This window comes from Rhinoraja longicauda, chromosome 40, assembly GCF_053455715.1.
Source record: "Rhinoraja longicauda isolate Sanriku21f chromosome 40, sRhiLon1.1, whole genome shotgun sequence".
NCBI lineage: Eukaryota > Metazoa > Chordata > Chondrichthyes > Rajiformes > Arhynchobatidae > Rhinoraja > Rhinoraja longicauda.
Window position 1 is genome coordinate 14,291,975 of NC_135992.1, and position 20,284 is coordinate 14,312,258.

General features: G+C 48.0%; 2 protein-coding genes across 3 annotated transcripts in view; one reads left to right on the plus strand and one right to left on the minus strand.

The window, feature by feature from the left end:
• The window catches only part of LOC144611410 (uncharacterized), a 52,855-nt gene extending 44,605 nt beyond the window's left edge, over window positions 1-8,250 (plus strand). The window contains 5 exon segments of the mRNA XM_078430479.1: window positions 284-329; window positions 2,640-2,763; window positions 3,311-3,491; window positions 5,830-5,919; window positions 6,698-8,250. Of these exon segments, the coding sequence (XP_078286605.1) occupies window positions 284-329; window positions 2,640-2,763; window positions 3,311-3,491; window positions 5,830-5,919; window positions 6,698-6,882 (626 nt within the window). The 3' untranslated portion in view covers window positions 6,883-8,250.
• Window positions 8,251-13,580: 5,330 nt separating this feature from the next.
• The window catches only part of LOC144611468 (MOB kinase activator 2-like), a 41,623-nt gene continuing 34,919 nt past the window's right edge, over window positions 13,581-20,284 (minus strand). For both annotated transcript variants that reach the window (XM_078430589.1, XM_078430588.1), the window contains exons 4-5: window positions 18,436-18,560; window positions 13,581-17,068 (exon numbers count right to left, since the gene is read on the minus strand). In XM_078430589.1, the coding sequence (XP_078286715.1) occupies window positions 16,800-17,068; window positions 18,436-18,560 (394 nt within the window). In that variant the 3' untranslated portion in view covers window positions 13,581-16,799. The remainder of the gene's footprint in view (window positions 17,069-18,435; window positions 18,561-20,284) is intronic.

Below are 20,284 nucleotides of genomic sequence, written 5' to 3' on the forward strand. Positions count from 1 at the left end.
GTTTGGAGGGATATGGAGCAAATGCAGGCAGATGGGACTGGTGTAGATGGGGCATGTTGGTCGGCATGGGCCAGTTGGGCCGAAGGGCCTGTTTCTGTGCTGTATGACACTATGGCTCTCTCTATACTGTCAGCAGTAGGCGGTGCTGCAACCACCACCATGGGACCCTGGAGTCCAGAGCTCAAATGAGCTGTTAATGAGCTGGTTATCCATGGAGGCACGATTAACCAACATTCTCTCTCTCTCTCTTTCTCTCTCTGCTTCCTTCCTCCCATCCATCCAGTACCCACAGAGGAAATGTCCAGCCTAACGCCGGAGTCATCTCCAGAGTAAGTTTAGACGTGAAGGGGCACCTGGAGGTGTTTTACCCTGGAACTAACCCTGACCTGGGCAGTGCGATGGGAACGTGTGTTAGCCAGGGAGTGTTTGTAGACATTGTAGAGTAAGAAAATAACTGCAGATGCTGGTACAAATCGAAGGTTTTTATTCACAAAATGCTGGAGTAACTCAGCAGGTCAGGCAGCATCTCGGGAGAGAAGGAATGGGTGACGTTTCGGGTCGAGACCCATCTTCAGACTGATGTCAGGGGGGCGGGACAAAGGAAGGATATAGGTGGAGACAGGATGACAGTGGGAGATCTGGGAAGGAGGAGGGGAAGAGAGGGACAGAGGAAATATCTAAAGTTGGAGAAGTCACTGTTGATACCACTGGGCTGCAAGCTGCCCAGGCCAAAGCTGTATCTGTCCCCTACCCTGGAGTCAGACTACAAATTCTGGAGTTACTCAGCGGGACGGGCAGCATCTCTGGAGAGAAGGAATGGGTGACGTTTGGGGTCTTCAGACTGTGCCTGTGATGTTAGTGTATGGGCACATGGCCTGTCTCATTAAATAAAATCTCTCCCCTCTCATCTTAAACCTGTGTCAATAGACAATAGGTGCAGGAGGAGGCCATTCGGCCCTTCGAGCCAGCACCGCCATTCAATGTGATCATGGCTGATCATTCTCAATCAGTACCCCGTTCCTGCCTTCTCCCCATACCCCCTGACTCCGCAATCCTTAAGAGCTCTATCCAGCTCTCTCTTGAATGCATTCAGAGAATTGGCCTCCACTGCCCTCTGAGGCAGAGAATTCCACAGATTCACAACTCTCTGACTGAAAAAGTTTTTCCTCAACTCAGTTCTAAATGGCCTACCCCTTATTCTTAAACTGTGGCCCCTGGTTCTGGACTCCCCCAACATTGGGAACATGTTTCCTGCCTCTAACGTGTCCAACCCCTTAATAATCTTATACGTTTCGATAAGATCTCCTCTCATCCTTCTAATTGGGAACATGTTTCCTGCCTCTAACGTGTCCACTGGTCCTCGATTCCCCAACTCTGGGTAAAATACCCTGTGTACATTCACCCGATCTATTCCTCTCATGATCTTATTTATACACCTCTCACCCCTCTTCCTCCTGAGACCCAGCCTGCCCAATCTACAGTGCCAGTGGGGATGGAGAGGGAGTTCTCTACTGTATCAAACCAGCCCCCCTTTTATTTTCCTTAACAAGAAGCTTTTATTCAATTAAACACAGAAACAAAGTGATAACAAAATCAAGACTGCCATTGTAGGAAAGAAAACTGCAGATGCTGGTTTAAATCGAAGGTAGACACAAGATGCTGGAGTAACTCAGCGGGTCAGGCAGCATCTCTGGAGAGAAGGAATGGGTGACGTTTCAGGTCGAGACCCTTCTTCAGACTGAGAGTCAGGGGAGAGGGAAACGAGAGGTGTAGACAGTGTTGTAGAGCGATAGAGAACAAATGAATGGAAGAGTGTAGGAAGGAACTGCAGATGCTGGTTTAACCCGAAGATAGACACAAAATGCTGGAGTAACTCAGTGGGTCAGGCAGCATCTCTGGAGAGAAGGAATGGGTGACGTTTCAGGTCGAGCGAGACCCTTTTTCTGGTGAAGAACACCCTTCGTCGGAAGATGGGTCTCGACCCGAAACGTCACCCATTCCTTCTCTCCAGAGATGCTGCCTGTCCCGCTGAGTTACTCCAGCATTTTGTGTCTACCTTCTGCATTGTTCTGTGTTCCATGCATACCTCCCTCCACAACATATTATGTGCGTTTGTCGGCACTAGGCCTCTACACGGTGGAGTTTAGAAGGATGAGGGGGGACCTCATTGAAACGTACAGAATAATGAAGGGCATAGATAGAGTTGATGTGGAGAGGATGTTTCCACTGATGGGAGAGTCTTGAACCAGAGGCCACAGCCTCAGAATTATAGGGCACTCTTTTAAAAAGGTGAGGAGAAACTTCGTTAGTCAGAGGGTGGTGAATCTGTGGAACTCATCGCCACAGAGGGCTGTGGAGACCAAGTCAGTAGATATTTTTAAGGCAGAGACAGACAAGTTCTTGATTAGAACGGGTGTCAAGGGTTATGGGGAGAAGGCAGGAAAATGGGATTAGGAGGCAGAGATCAGCCACGATTCAATGGCAGAGTGGACTCGATGGGCCGAATGGCCTAATTCTACTCCTATAACCTGTGAGCTTGTACACAGTCCCATCAAACACGGGATCTTTTTCTCCCTGCGGCAATCTGACATTGCCCCTGCCTGCAAGCTGAATAAAAGCCTGTTTTCTCCATCTGGCAGACTTGCGAAGAAGTCGTGGTTTGGAAACTTTATTACCCTGGACAAAGAGGAACAGATATTCATTGTCATCAGAGACAAGCCTCTGAGCTCCATCAAAGCGGACATCGTTCACGCCTTCCTCTCGGTGAGTCGCCAATCCTTTCCTAACCTTCTGTTTACTCAAGAGAGAATTAGAAGATATCACTCGGTGGCGCAGCGGTAGAGTTGCTGCCTTACAGCGAATGCAGTGCCGGAGACCCGGGTTCCATCCCGACTACGGGTGCTGTCTGTACGGAGTTTGTACGTTCTCCCCGTGACCTGCGTGGGTCATCTCCGAGATCTTCGGTTTCCCCCCCCGAAGACGTGCAGATTTGTAGGTTAATTGGCTTGGTATAAATGTAACATTGTCCCTAGTGTGTGTAGCATAGTGTTAGTGTGCGGGGATCGCTGGTCGGCGCGGACTCGGTGGGCCGAAGGGCCTGTTTCCTCGCTGTATCCACCTACAGTTTAAATTCCATTTGGAATATTTTGGAGGACCAAGAACCAAGAACCAACCAAGAAGTTACAGAGTGCAGTTGTCAGCATTGTTTGGGTTCCATGGGCAATGGGGTGGCGGTGAGTTGGACCGGACCCCAGCTCATGGGAGAGAATGGCAGGACCTTACACCCCTTTGCTAACCTTTGCTTCCCCAGATCCCTAGTTTGAGCCACAGCGTTATATCGCAGACCAGTTTTCGTGCAGAGTACAAGTCGGTGGGGGGCCCGACTGTCTTCCAGAAACCGATCAAGTTCCAGGTGGACATCACGTACGCGGAGGGAGCCGAGGCCCAGAGAGAGAACGGCATCTACTCCGTCACCTTCACGCTGATGTCAGGTGAGGAGCGGAACGCTGCGATGCCCGGGATAGACTCTGCCTGACAGCGAACGCAGCGCCGGAGACCCGGGTCCATCCCGACCACGGGTGATGTCTGTACGGAGTTTGCACCTTCTCCCCGTGACCTGCGTTTGGTTTTCTCCGAGATCTTCGGTTTCCTCCCGCACTCCAAAGACGTGCAGGTTTTGGAGTAGGTTAGTTGGCTTGGTAAATGTAAAAATTGTCCCTAGTGGGTGTAGGATCGTGTTAGTGTGTGGGGAACGCTGGGCCCAATGGGCCAAAGGGCCTGTTTCTGCGCTGTATCTCTAAACGAAACAACAACAAAAATAGACCGGGAATCTTAGGTTAAGGCGTACCAGACTGCAAATGGAGGAATCTTCAGCAACTCTTACACTACTCAAGTTGGGTCGGAACTGGGAAGGAACTGCAGATGCTGGTTTAAACTGTAGACACAAAATGCTGGAGTAACTAGCGGGTCGGGCAGCATCTCTGGAGAGAAGGAATGGGCGACGTTTCGGGTCGAGACCCTTCCTCAGACTGAGTTACTCCAGCATTTTGCGTCTCTCTCTCTACTCAGGTTGGGGCTGTACGGTGGTGCAGCTGGTAAAGCTGCTGCCTCACAGCGCCAGAACCTGTCGTCGGCTGCTGTCTGTGCGGAGTTTGCACCTTCTTCCTGTGGCGGCGTGGGTTTCCTCCGGGTGCTCCGGTTTCCCCCCGCACGCCAAAGACATGCGGGTTTGGAGGTTAATTGGCCCCTCTGAAAATAGCCCCCTGGTGTGCAGGAGATAGACGCGAAAAGCTGGGGTCAGGCAGCATCCCTGGAGAGGAGGAGTGGGCGATGTTTCGGGTCGAGACCCTTCTTCAGCAGGGGAAAGGATGCGAAAGTGGGACAACATAGAAGTGGTGCGAACAGATGATTTATGATCGGTGTGAACCCAGTGGGCTGAAGGGCCTGTGTCCCATGCTAAATACTAACTACGCTCTGTGTAAAAAGAATTTCCCCACACATCTTTAAAATTTGCCTACATTTCCCGCTGGGAATGAGGATCTGACTGTCTACCCTATCTAGTCAAGTCAAGTCAAGTCAATTTATTTGTATAGCACATTTAAAAACAACCCAAGTTGACCAAAGTGCTGCACATCTGACTAGGAAAAAAATCTATGCCTCTCATCATTTTGTACACTTCTACCAGGCCTCCCATCAACCCAGGGAAAACAATCCAAGTTTGTCTCACTGCTCCTCATAGTTACTAACTCTAATTCAGACAGCATCGTGGTAAACCTCTTCTGTGCCATCTCTGAAGCTTCCACATGCTTCCTGTAAAAAGGTCATCAGTGGATAGGAGCAGAATTAGGCCATTCGGCCCATCAAGTCTACTCCGCCATTCAATCGTGGCTGATCTATCTCTCCCCATTCTCCTGCCTTCTCCCCATAACCTCTGACACCCGCACTAATCAAGAATCTATCTATCCATCTCTGTCTTAAAAATAGCCGCTGACTTGGCCTCCACAGGCTTCTGTGGTACAGGGCATCTAGAACTGCACGCAGGAAACCATAACCACTGTACATACAATCAGGATGTTTAAACTGGGCACAAGATCTGAACTGGGTAAGGTAGGAAGCAGCAAACATTTCTTCCAAGAAGTTGTGGTGGAACCTGACACTCTTCCGCCTCCTAAAGGCTGTAGATGCTTAGAGGCACGGTGGCGCAGCGGTAGAGTTACCGCCTCAGAGCGCCAGAGACCCAGGTTCGATCCTGACCACGGGTGCTGTCTGTACGGAGTTTTTTTACGTTCTCTCCCTGACCTGCGGTGGGTTTTCTCCGGGTGCTCTCGTTTCCTTCTACCTCCCAAAGACGTGCAGGTCTGTAGGTTAATTTGGCCTTGGTAAAAATTGTAAATTGTCCCTAGTGGGTGTAGGAGAGTGTTAATGTATGGGGATCGCTGGTCGGCACGGGCTCGGTGGGCCGAAGAGCCTGTTTCCGCGCTGTATCTCTAAACTGTGTGAAATCTGCTGGCATAAAATTCCAGGATATCAAGATAGCTCTTAATGATAGCGGAGTCAGGGGGTATGGGGAGAAGGCAGGAACGGGGTACTGATTGAGAATGATCAGCCACGGTCACATTGAATGGCGGTGCTGGCTCGAAGGGCCGAATGGCCTCCTCCTGCACCTATTGTCTATTGATATTCCACATGTAATAAAACAGTCTCATTCCGTGAATCGTGCCGACGATCTCACTGAAAGGTCTCACGGGCAGGGGTTGGACGCACGTCAGATTGGGAGACCACCACCGGGACCGCTGGGTTTGGTGCTAACAAGCTCTTTGTCCTCTGCAGGGCCCAGCCGTAGATTCAAACGGGTTGTGGAAACGATTCAAGCACAGTTGTTGAGTGCACACGATCAGCCCTTGGCCCAAACACTAGCAGGTGAGTGACCACTGATGCTCATTGTGTCCGGTTACCTGGGTAGACCACAGGAAGGGCCAGGTTCCATCATGGACAGGTGTGATTTCATGACTTTTCCCAAACTCCAATCCATTGGAAACTGTACGAGTCTAGGTTCTCATTTTAGATTTCTCCCCGGTGGCAGTTTATTATTTGTAACTGTTCATCCTTTCTTTTTCTCTTTCCCTTCATCTCCCTCCCCCTCTCTCTATCTCCTACCCCCCTCTCCCCCAATCCACCTCTCCCCTCCATCCGTTTTCCCTCTCCCACTTCACCTACCTCCCCCTTTCTTCCCCCCACCTCTGCTCTCTCCCACCCTCTCCATCCCCTCCCACCTACCCCCTCACTCTCACCCACTCTCTCCCTTCCTCCCTCCATCCCCCTCATTCCACCCCTCTTCCTCCCTCTCCCTTTCCTCTCACTCTCTCCCTCACCCACCCTTCTTCACTCCCTCCCCTATCTTCCCCCCCTCACTCTCGCTCCTATCCCCTCTCTCACCCACTCTCCCCCCTCACTCTCTCCCAACCCCCTTCTCTCTCACCCTTTCCTCTCACCTCACCCACCCTTCCTCCCTCTCACCCACTTTCTCTGCCCTCACCCTCTCCCCCTCTCTCACCCACTCTCCCCCCCCTCTCCCCATACCCACTCCCCCCCCATACCCACTCTCTCCCCTCCCCCCACTCCCCCCCTCACCCACCTCCCTCCCCTCCCCCCCTCACCCACTCCCCCCCCTCACTCTCCCTCCCCCCCCCCCCCACAGACGAGAAGAACGGGCAGTTCAGCCACCCAGCGGGTACGTCGATCCGAGGGGCGCAGAGCATGCCGCGGGCGTGGAACGACTCCGAGTCGGTGGAGCACTTCAGGCGAGGAGATTCCAAGCACTCGTCCTCCTTGAAGGAGAAGCCCAAACTCTTATCTTCCAACGGCACCCAAAGCCAACCGTAAACTGATCCAGCAAGTGAAAAAAACTTGACAGACTCTACTCGAAAACAAAAAGAAATGGAGGCATCTCACGTTGTCTTTGCGAGGATGTAAATATCTTTAAACAAGAAGGGAAATGGAGCTGGATGCAACCTCTGTAGTTCCCCTTTTATCTTATTATTTCAGGATTGCATGGGTCACAGCTTGGGGGGGGGGGGGGGGGGGGGGGGGTTGGACTCACACACCCATCGTGTCCGAGTCTGCTTCAAGACATTAATGGAACTGGTGTCTACAAGCCGGGATAGTGCGAGGCTGAGGGTCCCTGCCAACCTCTTCCATCCCTCCCTCCATCCCTCCCTCCACCCCCAAGTGGGGTGTTGGGGGAAGGAGCAGCTGCCAGCAGGCCGGACTTGCATGGTTTGGCCACGAGGAAATTCAGGAGGACCCCTTGCTCTGTGCAGCCTCTGGTGGAGAGGGACAAGTTGACGAGGCGGGCCGACCAAGCAGGTTCTCTGCTCTTTCCTTCTCTTGTTGGTGACATTGCAGGATGACGGCGCCCGTCCTATTTTATGCAAAACCCTCGCCTTGTCCTGGAGCACGGATCACTGAAGCAAGCACAAACCATCAACCGTACCGTCGAGCGGAGGAACGAAATTTAGCTGCTGTTTCGAAAACTCATGAGACATTTCAGATGTTAACATCCCCACCCCCCACCCCCTCTCCCCCCTCCTCCATCGCTTGCCCCAGGGTTGTACAGAAACCCCCTTTCAGATTTTGTGTTTTCAATTCGGGAAGGATTTTTCTTTGAACTTTCTGCTGCACACCTGACACAGCTGTGGACAAAGCTTCCCATTTAAGAGTGGTCCGGGGGGGAACCAGAGTAAGAATTATTTTTTGTAGCTCTGCATTCTGAATGGTAGGTTGGGGCATTCAGATCTCTGGTTTGCATCTTACAGCAGAGTAGGTGCAGTTAGGTTTGGAGGGATATGGACCAAAGTAGGCAGGTGTGACTAGTATAGTTGGGACACGTTGGCCGGTGTGGACAAGTTGGGCCGAACGGCCTGTTCCCACGCTGTTTCACTCTGTGACTCGAAGTCTGGCTCGGGCCCCTTTGTGTAAGAAGGAACTGCAGATGCTGGTTTACACCAAAGATGGACACAAAATGCTGGAGTAACTCAGCGGGACAGGCAGCATCGCTGGAGAGAAGGAATGGGTGACGTTTCGGGTCGCAACCCTGAATCTCCACCCAAAACGTCACTCATTCTTTCTCTCCAGAGATGCTGCCTGTCCCGCTGAGTTACTCCAGCTTTTTGTGTCGATTTTCTGGTGCCTATGTTGGAAGCACAGGGCACTCTATAAGTCATGGTCTGATGGAATATCAGAGCAGTCCTACAGCTTTCTTTCCCCTCACATTTTCCCCTTCAAGTCACAGGGGCACAACAGCAGAAAAAGAAATATGGTGGAAAAGAGAGAATATAACGTGATGTCTGTCTCTTGCCCACAGTAGATGAATCAGGGACCAGAGGACATAGGCTTAAGGTGAAGGGGAAAAGATTTAAGAGGTACCTGAGGGGTAACTTGTTCACAGAAAGGGTAGTGGGCGTATGGAACGAGCTGTCAGAGGAGGTAGTTGAGGCAGGGACTACTATCCCAACGTTTAAGAAACAGATAGACAGGTACATGGATAGGACAGGTTTGTAGGGATATGGACCAAATGTGGGCAGGTGGGACTAGTGTAGCTGGGACATTGTTGGCCGGTGTGGGCAAGTTGGGCTGAAGGGCCTGTTTCCACACTGTATCACTCTGTGACGTAGGATAGATGGTGTAAGTTGAGGTTTCCCCATGGTGAGTTGCTGTGTTTTAGACTCCAATTGATTTTCCTCTTCGTTAAAATTAAGGCACAAACAACGTTAATCCCATGGGAATGTTTAAAAAGAAATGGAGATGGAAGGAACTGCTGATGTTGGAATCTAGAGCAAGAAACAAAGTGCTGGAGTAACTCAGCGGGTCAAGCAGCATCTGCGGAGGGAATGGACAGGCGACGTTTCCTCAGTCTGAAGAAGGGTCCCGATGTGAAACATCGCCCGTCTATTCCTTCCACAGATGCTGCCTGACCCTCTGTGTTACTCTAGCACTTTTGAGTTTTGTTAAAAAGGGAAACATTGATAAAGGGAAGTTGAGGGCTCTGGGCTAATGCAAGATGAAGACTGTGACTGGGTCTGTCTGTGCAGGAAGGATCTGCAGATGTTGGTTTACACTGATAGACAGACACCAAATGCTGGAGTAACTAAGTGGGACATGCTGCAGCATCTCTGGAGAAAAGGACTGGGCGATGTTTTGGGTTGAGACCCTTCTTCTGTGCTGGCCGACCCAGACCCTGAAATAGGAACCATTCCAATTCAGATGCCACGATCTTATCTATGAAACTGGGGTACCTGGGGATCAGGTCAAAGAGAAGAAAATCTGCACAGTTCCAACAGCAAGTCCTCCTACCCCCCCACCCCCCCCCCCCCAACTCCCTAAAAACATTTGACAGCAACACTGTTGGCTCAGAAGACTAAACCTAACCTCAACACTATTAGTTGGCGAAAGGTTTGCACATCAGACAGCAGATGTTTAAACTCAAGGCTGGACAAACAAAGCATTTATTCTTCCTTGTGTGAATCTGCCACCAATGTGTTTTTTTCTTTAATACTCCTTCCTGGTTACAGTTCGGTACGTTGAATGCCTGTATGTACACGATGTCTGTGTGTGTGTGTGTGTGTGTGTGTGTTTATTATTTTTTAAGTTATAATATGCAGTAAAGCTGAATGTGCTGTTACCATCTGTTTCAGACGTACAGCACTGCACTCAGAATTACTAGTCTGCTCCAGAAGACTTGACAAACAGCAGGATGCTTACATGCAAAGTGGGCTTTTTTTGGCCCGCCCTAATTATTTTCTTCAACTCCATCAATATAATACTTCATCAATTGAACAAACCTGTAAATTTGTATATGAATTTAGTGGGCTAGTTTAAATTAACAAATAAAGTCATATATGAGAATTGTCGGTCTAATTTTATTATAAGTAAAGTTCAAGCTGCACAAATTTCAACTAAATACTGACTAGAGGAATGCAAAGCAGTCTTACTGTGCTAGTGTGGTTTAGGCAAACACCACACAGTGGCTCTAACTCCCATGGTTTGGTTTAGTTTAGTTTAGTTTAGAGATACAGCGCGGAAACAGGCCCTTTGGCCCACCGAGTCCGCACCGACCAGCGATCCCCACACACTAGGGACAATTTACAATTTTTACCGCAGCCAAATTAACCCTCATACCTGCACGTCTTTGGAGTGTGGGAGGAAACTGGAGCACCCGGGGAAAACCCCACACAGGTCATGGGGAGAACGTACAAACTCCGTACAGACAGCACCCCATGTCAGGATCGAACCCGGGTCTCTGGCGCTGTGAGGCAGCAACTCTACCGCTGCACCACCCAATGCTCAGAAATGAGAGGATATGATACAGGAATCATTAAAACAGTTGGTGGCTCTCAGTGAAAAAGCAAGCCAGATGAAGCCATGCAAATACCTGACCCTAATAAACGTCTGTGATATAATATAGGCGACGCATGCCTATATATCCCTTTAAGGGCACAGTTTTTTACCTGTTAAGTCAACAGACGATGAATCATTAACTGAGTTGCTCTTTTGGCATTATTTTGGACCCCTTAACATTAACCTGGGACAGGAACATTCAGAAGATGAAAATCTATAAAACAGACGGATTTTAAATACGGAGATTTGTTTAAAAAAATAACAAAAGGCAGACATTCAGTAAATGTTATTCTTTTATTTTACGATTTCTTGTTGTGAAATGCAATGTGAGATATTAAGAAGTTATATTACATCCAGTATTGACAGACTATTAGAGGGTTTCCCGTAAATTAACAACTCATTACAGCAACAAGCTAGCACCATCAGTTGTACATTGAACTGAAACATCCCTTTTGGTTTGGTGCAGCTTGTCAGCACACTTTCCTGTGAGCCTATCATTAAGTGTGCCAAAGTGCCCGTGAACGACTGCGAACCACACTGTTCCTTCACAACCGTCCAAATAATCAAAGGTTCCTCCCGAGAAAGGAATAAAATCAAACGTCTACAAGAAATCAAATCAAATTTATACGAAACGAAAAATAGGGTGCAGCTTGCCTCTGCCTTGTCACACTGCGGCACACACGCACGCCCAAGAAGGGTTTCAACAAGTAATCAGCAGGAGAAATCAAGATTATTCCAGGCCAGGCCATGCAAAATAAATCCTTACTACATCGACGCTCCATTAGCTCAGCCAGTGAGATCGAGAATGGTCCTTTCCTTCGAGATTGAGCTGACCCTGTTCGCTTGCTGTGTACCCAACGTTTCCCAACACATTGGGGAGGGGAGGGAGCTCAACTGATATCTCTGTTCCAGTCCACCAGTGAACATCAGCCGGACATCGGATCAAAGTATTCATACGCTTAAAAAAATCTGCTACCCAAAAGAAAGTCTGCTCGGCTTCAGAATGCCTGAGCCTGGCTTCACTGCCACTCCGGATTATATCAACATGGAATATATCCTGTCTTTGACCTGGAACTGAGCTACCTGGCCACAGCACTGTCACCACACACAGCCTGGGACTAAGTAGTCTACGACTAACACCGTAGCTCCAACATAAATTTTAAAAAAATGTAAAAGGTTAACATTAAAAACCTGCACTAGCTAAAACGCACAGTGGACCCAGAAGGGAGGTATCATGCACAATGCAACAAAATAAAACCGTGCCGTCAGGCAACATAACTCAGTCATTCCCGGAGCTCTCATGAATTCAGCCAGACACGGATTTGTTTGCTTTGCAATCTCACCTCAAGCTTCTGTCGTCACTGCTCCTACAAATTGACGTGTAAATTGTCTTTTCCCCGACCCTCTACCACACAAAAACAAAACATGGTGAGCTACCCAAGCTGCAGAAACCTTTCCTGCACCAAAAGCAGATTGGTTTCCCCCCTCCCCAAAACGTCTCCCTTTCAACTGCTTCTCACTTGAGATGACAACTGCCTTCCATTTTAGGAGAGGGACCGACCCATGAACTACTACCTTGTGTTCACCCTGAGGCTGTCTCCATAGGTATGCTGTGTACACATCCGGCACAACGTACCTACATCCTCCAGAATCAACAATGCTGTCACTCTGAAACCAAGCTTTGCTTTTTTTAAAAAAAACATACGTTTTGCAAAGAGAAAGCACTTGCAATCTGCTCATTGCGGCACTCCTGTAGTCTAAACATTCCGAATTATAATCCACTTAGACCTCACGTAGCGTAATATGCACTTATACCATGCAGAAAGGTAAAATGGTGCACCTGGATGCTTTGAGATCCTGCCTGTCACTCCCCCACGGACCGATTGCCCAGTCTGTTTTCTGTTCCAATGAAATCAGAGGGGGAAAAAAACACAGCATGCCAAAATAAATAGTGTCTGCACTCAAGAGGAAAATAAACAAAAGATTAGCAGAGCAGTTCTTAAATATCTTACCGTCACACTTTAGAAGGATGAGAGGAGATCTTATCGAAACGTATAAGATTATTAAGGGGTTGGACACGTTAGAGGCAGGAAACATGTTCCCAATGTTGGGGGAGTCCAGAACAAGGGGCCACAGTTTAAGAATAAGGGGTAGGCCATTTAGAACTGAGATGAGGAAAAACATTTTTCAGTCTGAGTTGTGAATCTGTGGAATTCTCTACCTCAGAAGGCAGTGGAGGCCAATTCTCTGAATGCATTCAAGAGAGAGCTAGATAGAGCTCTTAAGGATAGCGGAGTCAGGGGGTATGGGGAGAAGGCAGGAACGGGGTACTGATTGAGAATGATCAGCCATGATCACATTGAATGGCGGTGCTGGCTCGAAGGGCCGAAGGGCCTCCTCCTGCACCTATTGTCTATTGTCTCAAGATAGCCTTACCGAGGGGAAAATTTTGAAGGAAAATAACTGCAGATGCTGGTTCAAATCGAAGGTAGACACAAAATGCTGGAGTAACTCAGCGGGTCAGGCAGCATCTCAGGAGAGAAGGGTCCCCGCCCCCTCCCCTATCATCAGCCTGAAGAAGGGTCTCGACCCATTCCTTCTCTCCTGAGATGCGGCCCGACCCGCTGAGTTACACCAGCATTTTGTGTCTACCTTCAAAGAGAAAATTACAGTAAATTTCATTAACATTAATAAATGTGCTGATAGCCATTGCACTGTTCTGGCCTTTAAAAGTGGTAGAAACAAAAATAAACATGGCACTTCATAAACACAACCCAGGGCAGCCACTCCCAACGCGGTACAATGGTGGACATCTCACCTGGTCAGTTCACCAGGGACAGATTTCCCTTCCCAAGAGTTAATATGTGATGAGCATTTGTCAGCACTGGGCCTGTACTCGCTAGAGTTTAGAAGAATGGGGGGGGGGGGACCTGATGGAAACATATCGTAGAGCGAAAGCTTCGATAGAGTGGATGTGGAGAAGGTGTTTCTACTAATGGGAGAGTCTGGGACTCGAGGTCATAGCCTCAGAATTAAAGGACGTTCCTTTAGGAAAGATTTTTATTCACAAAATGCCGGAGTAACTCAGCCGGTCAGGCAGCATCTCAGGAGAGAAGGAATGGGTGACGTTTTGGGTCGAGACCCTTCTTCAGTCTGAAGAAGGGTCTCGACCCGAAACGTCACCCATTCCTTCCCTCCTGAGATGCTGCCTGACCTGCTGAGTTACTCCAGCATTTTGTGAATAAATACCTTCGATTTGTACCAGCATCTGCAGTTATTTTCTTATACTTCCTTTAGGAACGAGATCAGGGGGAATTTCTTTAGTCAGAGGGCGGTGAATCTGTGGAATTCTTGCCACAGAAGGCGGTGGAGTCCAAGTCAATGGATATTTTTACGGCAGAGATAGATTCTTGATTAGTACGGATGTCAGGGGTTATGGAGAGAAGGCAGGAGAATGGGGTTGAGAGAGGAGGATAGATCAGCCATGATTGAATGGCAGAGTAGACTTGATGGGCCGAATGGCCTCATTCTGCTCCTATCACTTGTGACCTAATGAGTCCTTCACTGTAGACTTACTGAGAGTAAAGTGTGATCATCAAAGCTCCAAACACCAAGAGGCGTCATTGCAATAAAAGCTGATTTGCCATTTAACAGGGACCTTGCTCATTCTTGGTCACCGGTTTCTTTCCCAGAGTACAGATACACCAACGTGGTATAGGTGTATGTACACTCCTAAGCTCAACCAGTGAAAGCAAAACACTTTCCAGACCAGCAAACAAAGCATTGGTAAAGTTGATGGACTTCAGAGGATATCAATCTTAGCCCAAACGTGACATCTGGGTCCCACTTCAGACTGAAGGAAAAGGGGAGAGTTTTTACAATGACGGACACTAATGTCACAACACAGTGCTACAGTGGGATTGGCCCATCTAGTTCACACAAGGCCACTTCAAAGAAACCTGACAAAACAAATGAAATGTGTAGGAAGGAACTGCACATGCTGGTTTAAACCAAAGAGAGACACAAATAGCTGTAGTAACTCAGCGGGTCAGACAGTTCTTCATATTTCGCTTGGGCAGCTTACAACCCAGGTGTATTAATATTGATTTCTCTACCTTCAAGTAACCCTTGCAAACCCCCCTCTTTCTCCATCCCATCCCCACCTAAGTCGTACCAGCTTCAAAGTCACCTTGTTGAGTCTTATTGTCTGTAACTCATTCTCACCTAGCCCACAGCTCCTGTCTCCTTGATCATCGTTACTTTTATGCACATCTTTCATTCATTTGTTCTCTATCTCTCTACATCACCGTCTACATCTCTCGTCTCCCTTTCCCCTGACTCTCAGTCTGAAGAAGGGTCTCGACCCGAAACGTCACCTGTTCCTTCTCTCCCGGGATGCTGCCTGACCCAATGAGTTTCTCCAGCTTTTTGTGTCTATCTTCAAAGCAAATGAAATGTTCTTTTCTAATGATTCATGACAGGAAAAAAAAGAGTCAAATAAGTGAGACTCATTAAATGTATTTTAAAGGCCTTTGAAATCTCAGGAAAACACCACGTGCAGTAGCAGAAGCTACCGTCCATCTGACCTTCACCTCTTCCTTGACTGTAGTGGGTCGCAGCCAAACAAGCAGCACACGCTGCCCATGGTTCCATTGGGTTCAATTAGTCTACCGCTCACAATCCTAATAGGATTATGGCATTCAAAACCAACAAAACAATGGTTCTTGAATTACAACTCGAACAGCTTCTGGACAATTTACCCACTACTCCCATCTATGGCATCTCTCACAGCAAAACATCCAGATGGAACCCAGGTGGAAAGGCTTGCACCTTTACCCCCTCCATTTTTTAAATGCCATCGTGCCACACGTCAGTTTGGTTCCCAATCATGCAGGGACAAGAAGCAAAACTCACACAAACACGTTGCAAACCCAGAGGCCCAGGCGGGAGGCATTTCACACACACACCCCTTGGTCACCCATTAGCAAAATGTCACCTTTGCCCATCGCATCACTCTCACCTCAGTAGTGTAGTACATTAATAAAAAAAATAAAAGAACTTTCAGCAGTCTCAAACGGTCACCCTGAACCTGGCCCAGAGCACCCACCAGCTGCAGCTGAACGAACTGGGCAGCACCCAAACACCCTCACTGATGGTAGCGAAGCGGTGGCGAGCGGGCGGTAAAACGCCACACCGCAGCAGCACCGCGGGGCTACCCGACACCAAGGCCGAGGCACGGAGTTGGGAGGGGGTCTGCATTCTACAACTCATTAAGCCTCAGGGCAGTTGTCCGCAATATAAAGCTCTGGGCTATTCTAGAAAAATAACTACAGATGCTGGTTCAAATTGAAGGTAGGCACAAAAGGCTGGAGTAACTCAGCGGGTCAGGCAGCATCTCAGGAGAGAATGAATGAGTCGAGACCCTTCTTCAGACCAATGTCAGGGGAGGGGGCGGGACCCCCAGCATGTTGCTGAGTTACTCCAGCATTTTGTGTCTTCCTTCAGGGTTATTCTACCTCAATCGGAACAAATATTCACATCAAAAGGGAGTGAAACTATATTTCAGAAGGGAAGGGAGGGGGTTTTTGAGGTTACCTGACAAATAGTGGTGGGCCCGTGGTAGCTTGGAAAGATTGCATGCAGGAAATAAAACCAGCCGTGGGAAGAAACCTCTGGTCTGTTACTCTAGAATGATCATCCTCGAAAGAGCTCACATGATGGCACCAACAAACGATATATACAAGGAATAAAAAGAGGATGGGACAAGAATAGCAGCGTGTCCCGTTAAGCAGAAGCTGCCTCCAGCTCGGCTCTGAACATTACCCCAGGAACTGGTAACTACCAAGGACAAAAAACCCGCACCTACACAATGGAAGTCTTTATATTCCTTCCATCCCGTCACCCGAGGACCTCACCACTTGCACTGCCCCGCCTGCTGATTGCACCAAGCTGTGCCACACTCTGGGCACGGAAGATCCAGTTTAAAGAAACTGGAGGCTTCAGTGTTGGCACTGAGCAACGCAGGTTAGTTCATGAGTGCTAGGCATCGTTCATAACTGGCAGCCAGCAAGTTATGGCAAATCTTCCGCAGAGGCGAGGGATCTCATTGCACACTCTCTGGGTTAGTTAAAGAGGGGGAGTGGCGCATATTAGAGGGGCCAAGTAGCTCTACCTGGAGCTTAATATTGTTCGAAAAAGATGGCATTGAGCGAGGCTGTTAGAGGGGATAACTGTAGTACTCCAGGGAGGGTTCAACCTGGTCTCCATTTTGGGCCAGTTGGGTTTACTGGTTTGTTGGTCACGTATGACTTCAGCATTGCCATGGGCAACATGATCGTTGAAGTTATTATTCTTTCCACTAAAGAAAATATTTCTAACATCCACGATGCGCAGCGGTTGTCAGCTCATCTGTGGTTGACGTGGTTCTGGGGCTGAGGTACACCACTCAGGAGAACATCCGTTAAGTCCCTCATCACGGCCGTCTCCTTGGGGTCGACGAGGTTGAACTCCCTGACAAAGATGAGAAAGTGCGTGTACAAAGTGTTGAGGTGGGGGTGCAGTTCCAGGGCCACCACCTCCTTGAAGTGGGCGCAGTAGATGTGAGCAACAACGTGGAAGAGGTAGCGACAGATCCTCTGAACCAGCGACTCAAAGGTACTCGGGAACTCTTTACCTGTCGGGAAAAACGGGAGACAGTTTCAGGAGGGTTCTTCCGGACAGACGTAACATGCCATGACGCCATGATTGAATGGCGGAGTAGACTTGATGGGCCGAATGGCCTAATTCTGCTACTATCACATGAATATAGGCTGTTGGCAGTCATTGTGCATGGAAACAGGCCCTTCGGCCCAGCTTGCCCATGCCGATCAAGGTGCCCCGTCTACACTAGTCCCACCTGCCCATGTTTGGTCCATATCCCTCTAAACCTTCCCTATACATGTACCTGTCTAAATGTTGTTATAGTTTCTGCCTCAACTACCATCTCCGGCAGCTTATCATTCCATGTGCTCACCACCCTCTGTGTGGAATAAGTTGCCCCTCTGATTCCTATTAAATCTTTCCCCTCCCACCTTAAACCTATATCCTGGGCATCTTTTGTCAAATGATGCAGAACAAAACACATCTGTAGAACTTTTCTTCCTTTCAATATGTGAATAAAATAAGCATCTTGAACTGTTTAAAGCTTTGGTATATTTTGTTTGATGACAGATTCACTGGCAGTAGCCCGGGCAGTGGATTACACAAAAAAATTAAAAGAATGATATGAAGCTGAACCTCAAGCATACAAGCTATTACAATTTTGTCACGGAACTGCAGATTTACGCAATAGGCAACTTACGTAAACAATTCAGGCAGTTTGTCATTTCCACAACACGGTACGATCTCTGAAGTTTACATCGGAAACAAGCCGACAATGGCGGTGGTGCTTACCCAGAAGGCCGCACGCTGCAGAAAGTGCCCCTGATGCAGGCATGGGACATGTAATACCCCAACGAGGGACACAAAGTGCCGGAGTAACTCAGCGGGCCAGGCAGCACCTCAGGATAACATGGACAGGTGATGTTTCAGGTCGGGACCCTTCTTCAGACTCAGCGAGTTATTTCGGGCAGGGGATGGTGATTGCGACTTGCCTAAAATCTGACTTACGCAAAGGTTCGGGGAAGGTGACTCTTACTCAAGTTCAGGAGTGCCTGTATTCTGGCACCGAAAGTCACAATAAAACAGACTAACATTTATTTGGCACCATTCAGAAACTGTGGATATCACAAAAGCACTTAGTTCATGAAGCCCATCTAAAGTTTAGTCACTGTTGAAAAATAGTTGCCAAATTGTGCACAGCAAGCTCCCTGAAACTGCAATGTGATAATGGACAGATAATCTGCTCTGCTGTGATGTGCACCTAAAGATACATACTAGTTAGGAGAGGGTAGAGCAGTAAACGCACTGAGGTAGATTGTCAGGGAGTGAAAGCAGACCAGTTTGATTGTGGACAAGTTTATAGGTGGAAGTGGTCTTTCTAACTTAAATTGAAAAACTCACCATACTTGGTAGGGAAGATTTCCTCATCAGTCAGTAGTTTTTGGATGTGGGTCATCACTAGGTCAATGTACTGCGGTGCAGTACACTTTATTTTCTTCCCCCGCTCATCTGTCCAGAAGTACTGACTGTAGCAAGGAAACAAATTACAAAATGGAAGATGAGCATCATGATGCTAAAGTTGAAATAGCCGTTACACATTCACAGGCCCGTCACAGTATGTTTCTACTCTGAAAAGAGAATTACAGCAAGCTCTGTCATTGGAGAAAGGTGTTGACGAAAATGTAATTCAGACATATAAATGCTATTTGATTACAATTTTCCCACTTGTCAGGCATATCATGTATTATAATCTTTGTTTAAAAAATAAATTGTTCTCAGTCTTGCAATTTTACAAAATCCCCAGATTTTTCGGAGGTTTGATAATTTCCAATTGAATTGCTCTACGGTAACCACCCAGCAGTACAAAGGCCGATAATTCCTGTCTCACTATCCAGCAGAGATGATCGACACTTATCAAACAGGAGACTTATACTGGCTTGCTCAGCTTCTCAGTCACAGGGGAGCTGTACAAGGTACTTAGCCAAGCAAGTTGCCTGACAAGTTCAAACAAGTAGAATTTAAGCTAGCATTTTTAATAATCGGACAGATGGCAGAAAGATAACATGCGCTTCACTGGCACTCTTACCATCCAAATGTTTTGTGTGATGTTATATTTATTATTAGCAGGAAGGAACTGCAGATGCTGCTTTACACCGAAGATAGACATAAAAAGCTGGAGTAACTCAGCGGGTCAGACAGCATCTCTGGAAAAATGGACTAGATGACGTTTCGGGTTGAGATCCTTCTTCAGAATGAATCATGAGTCTATTCCTTTTCTCTGGAGATGCTGCCTGACCCGTTGAGTTATTCCAGCTTTTTGTGTCTATCTCCTATATTTATTATTATATTTGTGGGAGCAGTTGAATGCTTGTAACGGTTTGGTAACATTGTAGTTATGTTACTACACTAGAGCTGGATGTTCCAGAGCCGAGATCAAACCCTCACACTGGCAAATGGAAAATTTAAATTCAAGTACAGGTGCTCCCCGGCTTACGATGCTTCTTCCACTTGCGATAGTTGGACTGTACGATGGTGCAAACGGCAGAGACCTATAGCGAGCCGCCGCTCGCTTCCGGCCACGTGATCACGTGTATTAAATGCATTTCGACTTACGATATTTTTGGTTTGCGATGGGTTTCTCGGAACGGAACCCCATCGTAAGCTGAGGAGCACCTGTAATCAAATAAATCTGTAAGAAAACCTGGTATCTGTGTTGACAACTGATTTTTTTTTTTTTAAAGGTTCATGAATGTTAAACGTAAAACAAAAAGCTGGATGAACTCAGCGGGTCCAGCAGCATCTGTGGACACAGATGAGGAATAGTCAGGTTTTTGGATTGAAATTTGGAGCGTAGAGAGGAATGTAAGAAAATAACTGCAGATGCTGGTACAAATCGAAGGTATTTATTCACAAAATGCTGGAGAATCTCAGGTCAGGCAGCATCTCAGGAGAGAAGGAATGGGCGACATTTCGGGTTGAGACCCTTCTTCAGACTGAATGTAGGGGAGGAATTCAGAGGGGAATGTAGCCAGTGTACAGAGGCAAGAGGAAGGGTTGAGACTGGGGCTGACCAGTGCAGGAGGGCAGTGATGGACCTTGGGTGGGGAGGGGGTTGGAGTAGGGAGAGATTAGCTGGTGGGTGATGGGGGGGGGGGGGGGGACACTTGGGCCTCGGCTCTGTCTGCAATGGCAGCTTACACCTCCACATTTCTTCTTCTCGCCCTCTGGGGATTAAACTCAATAAACCCTT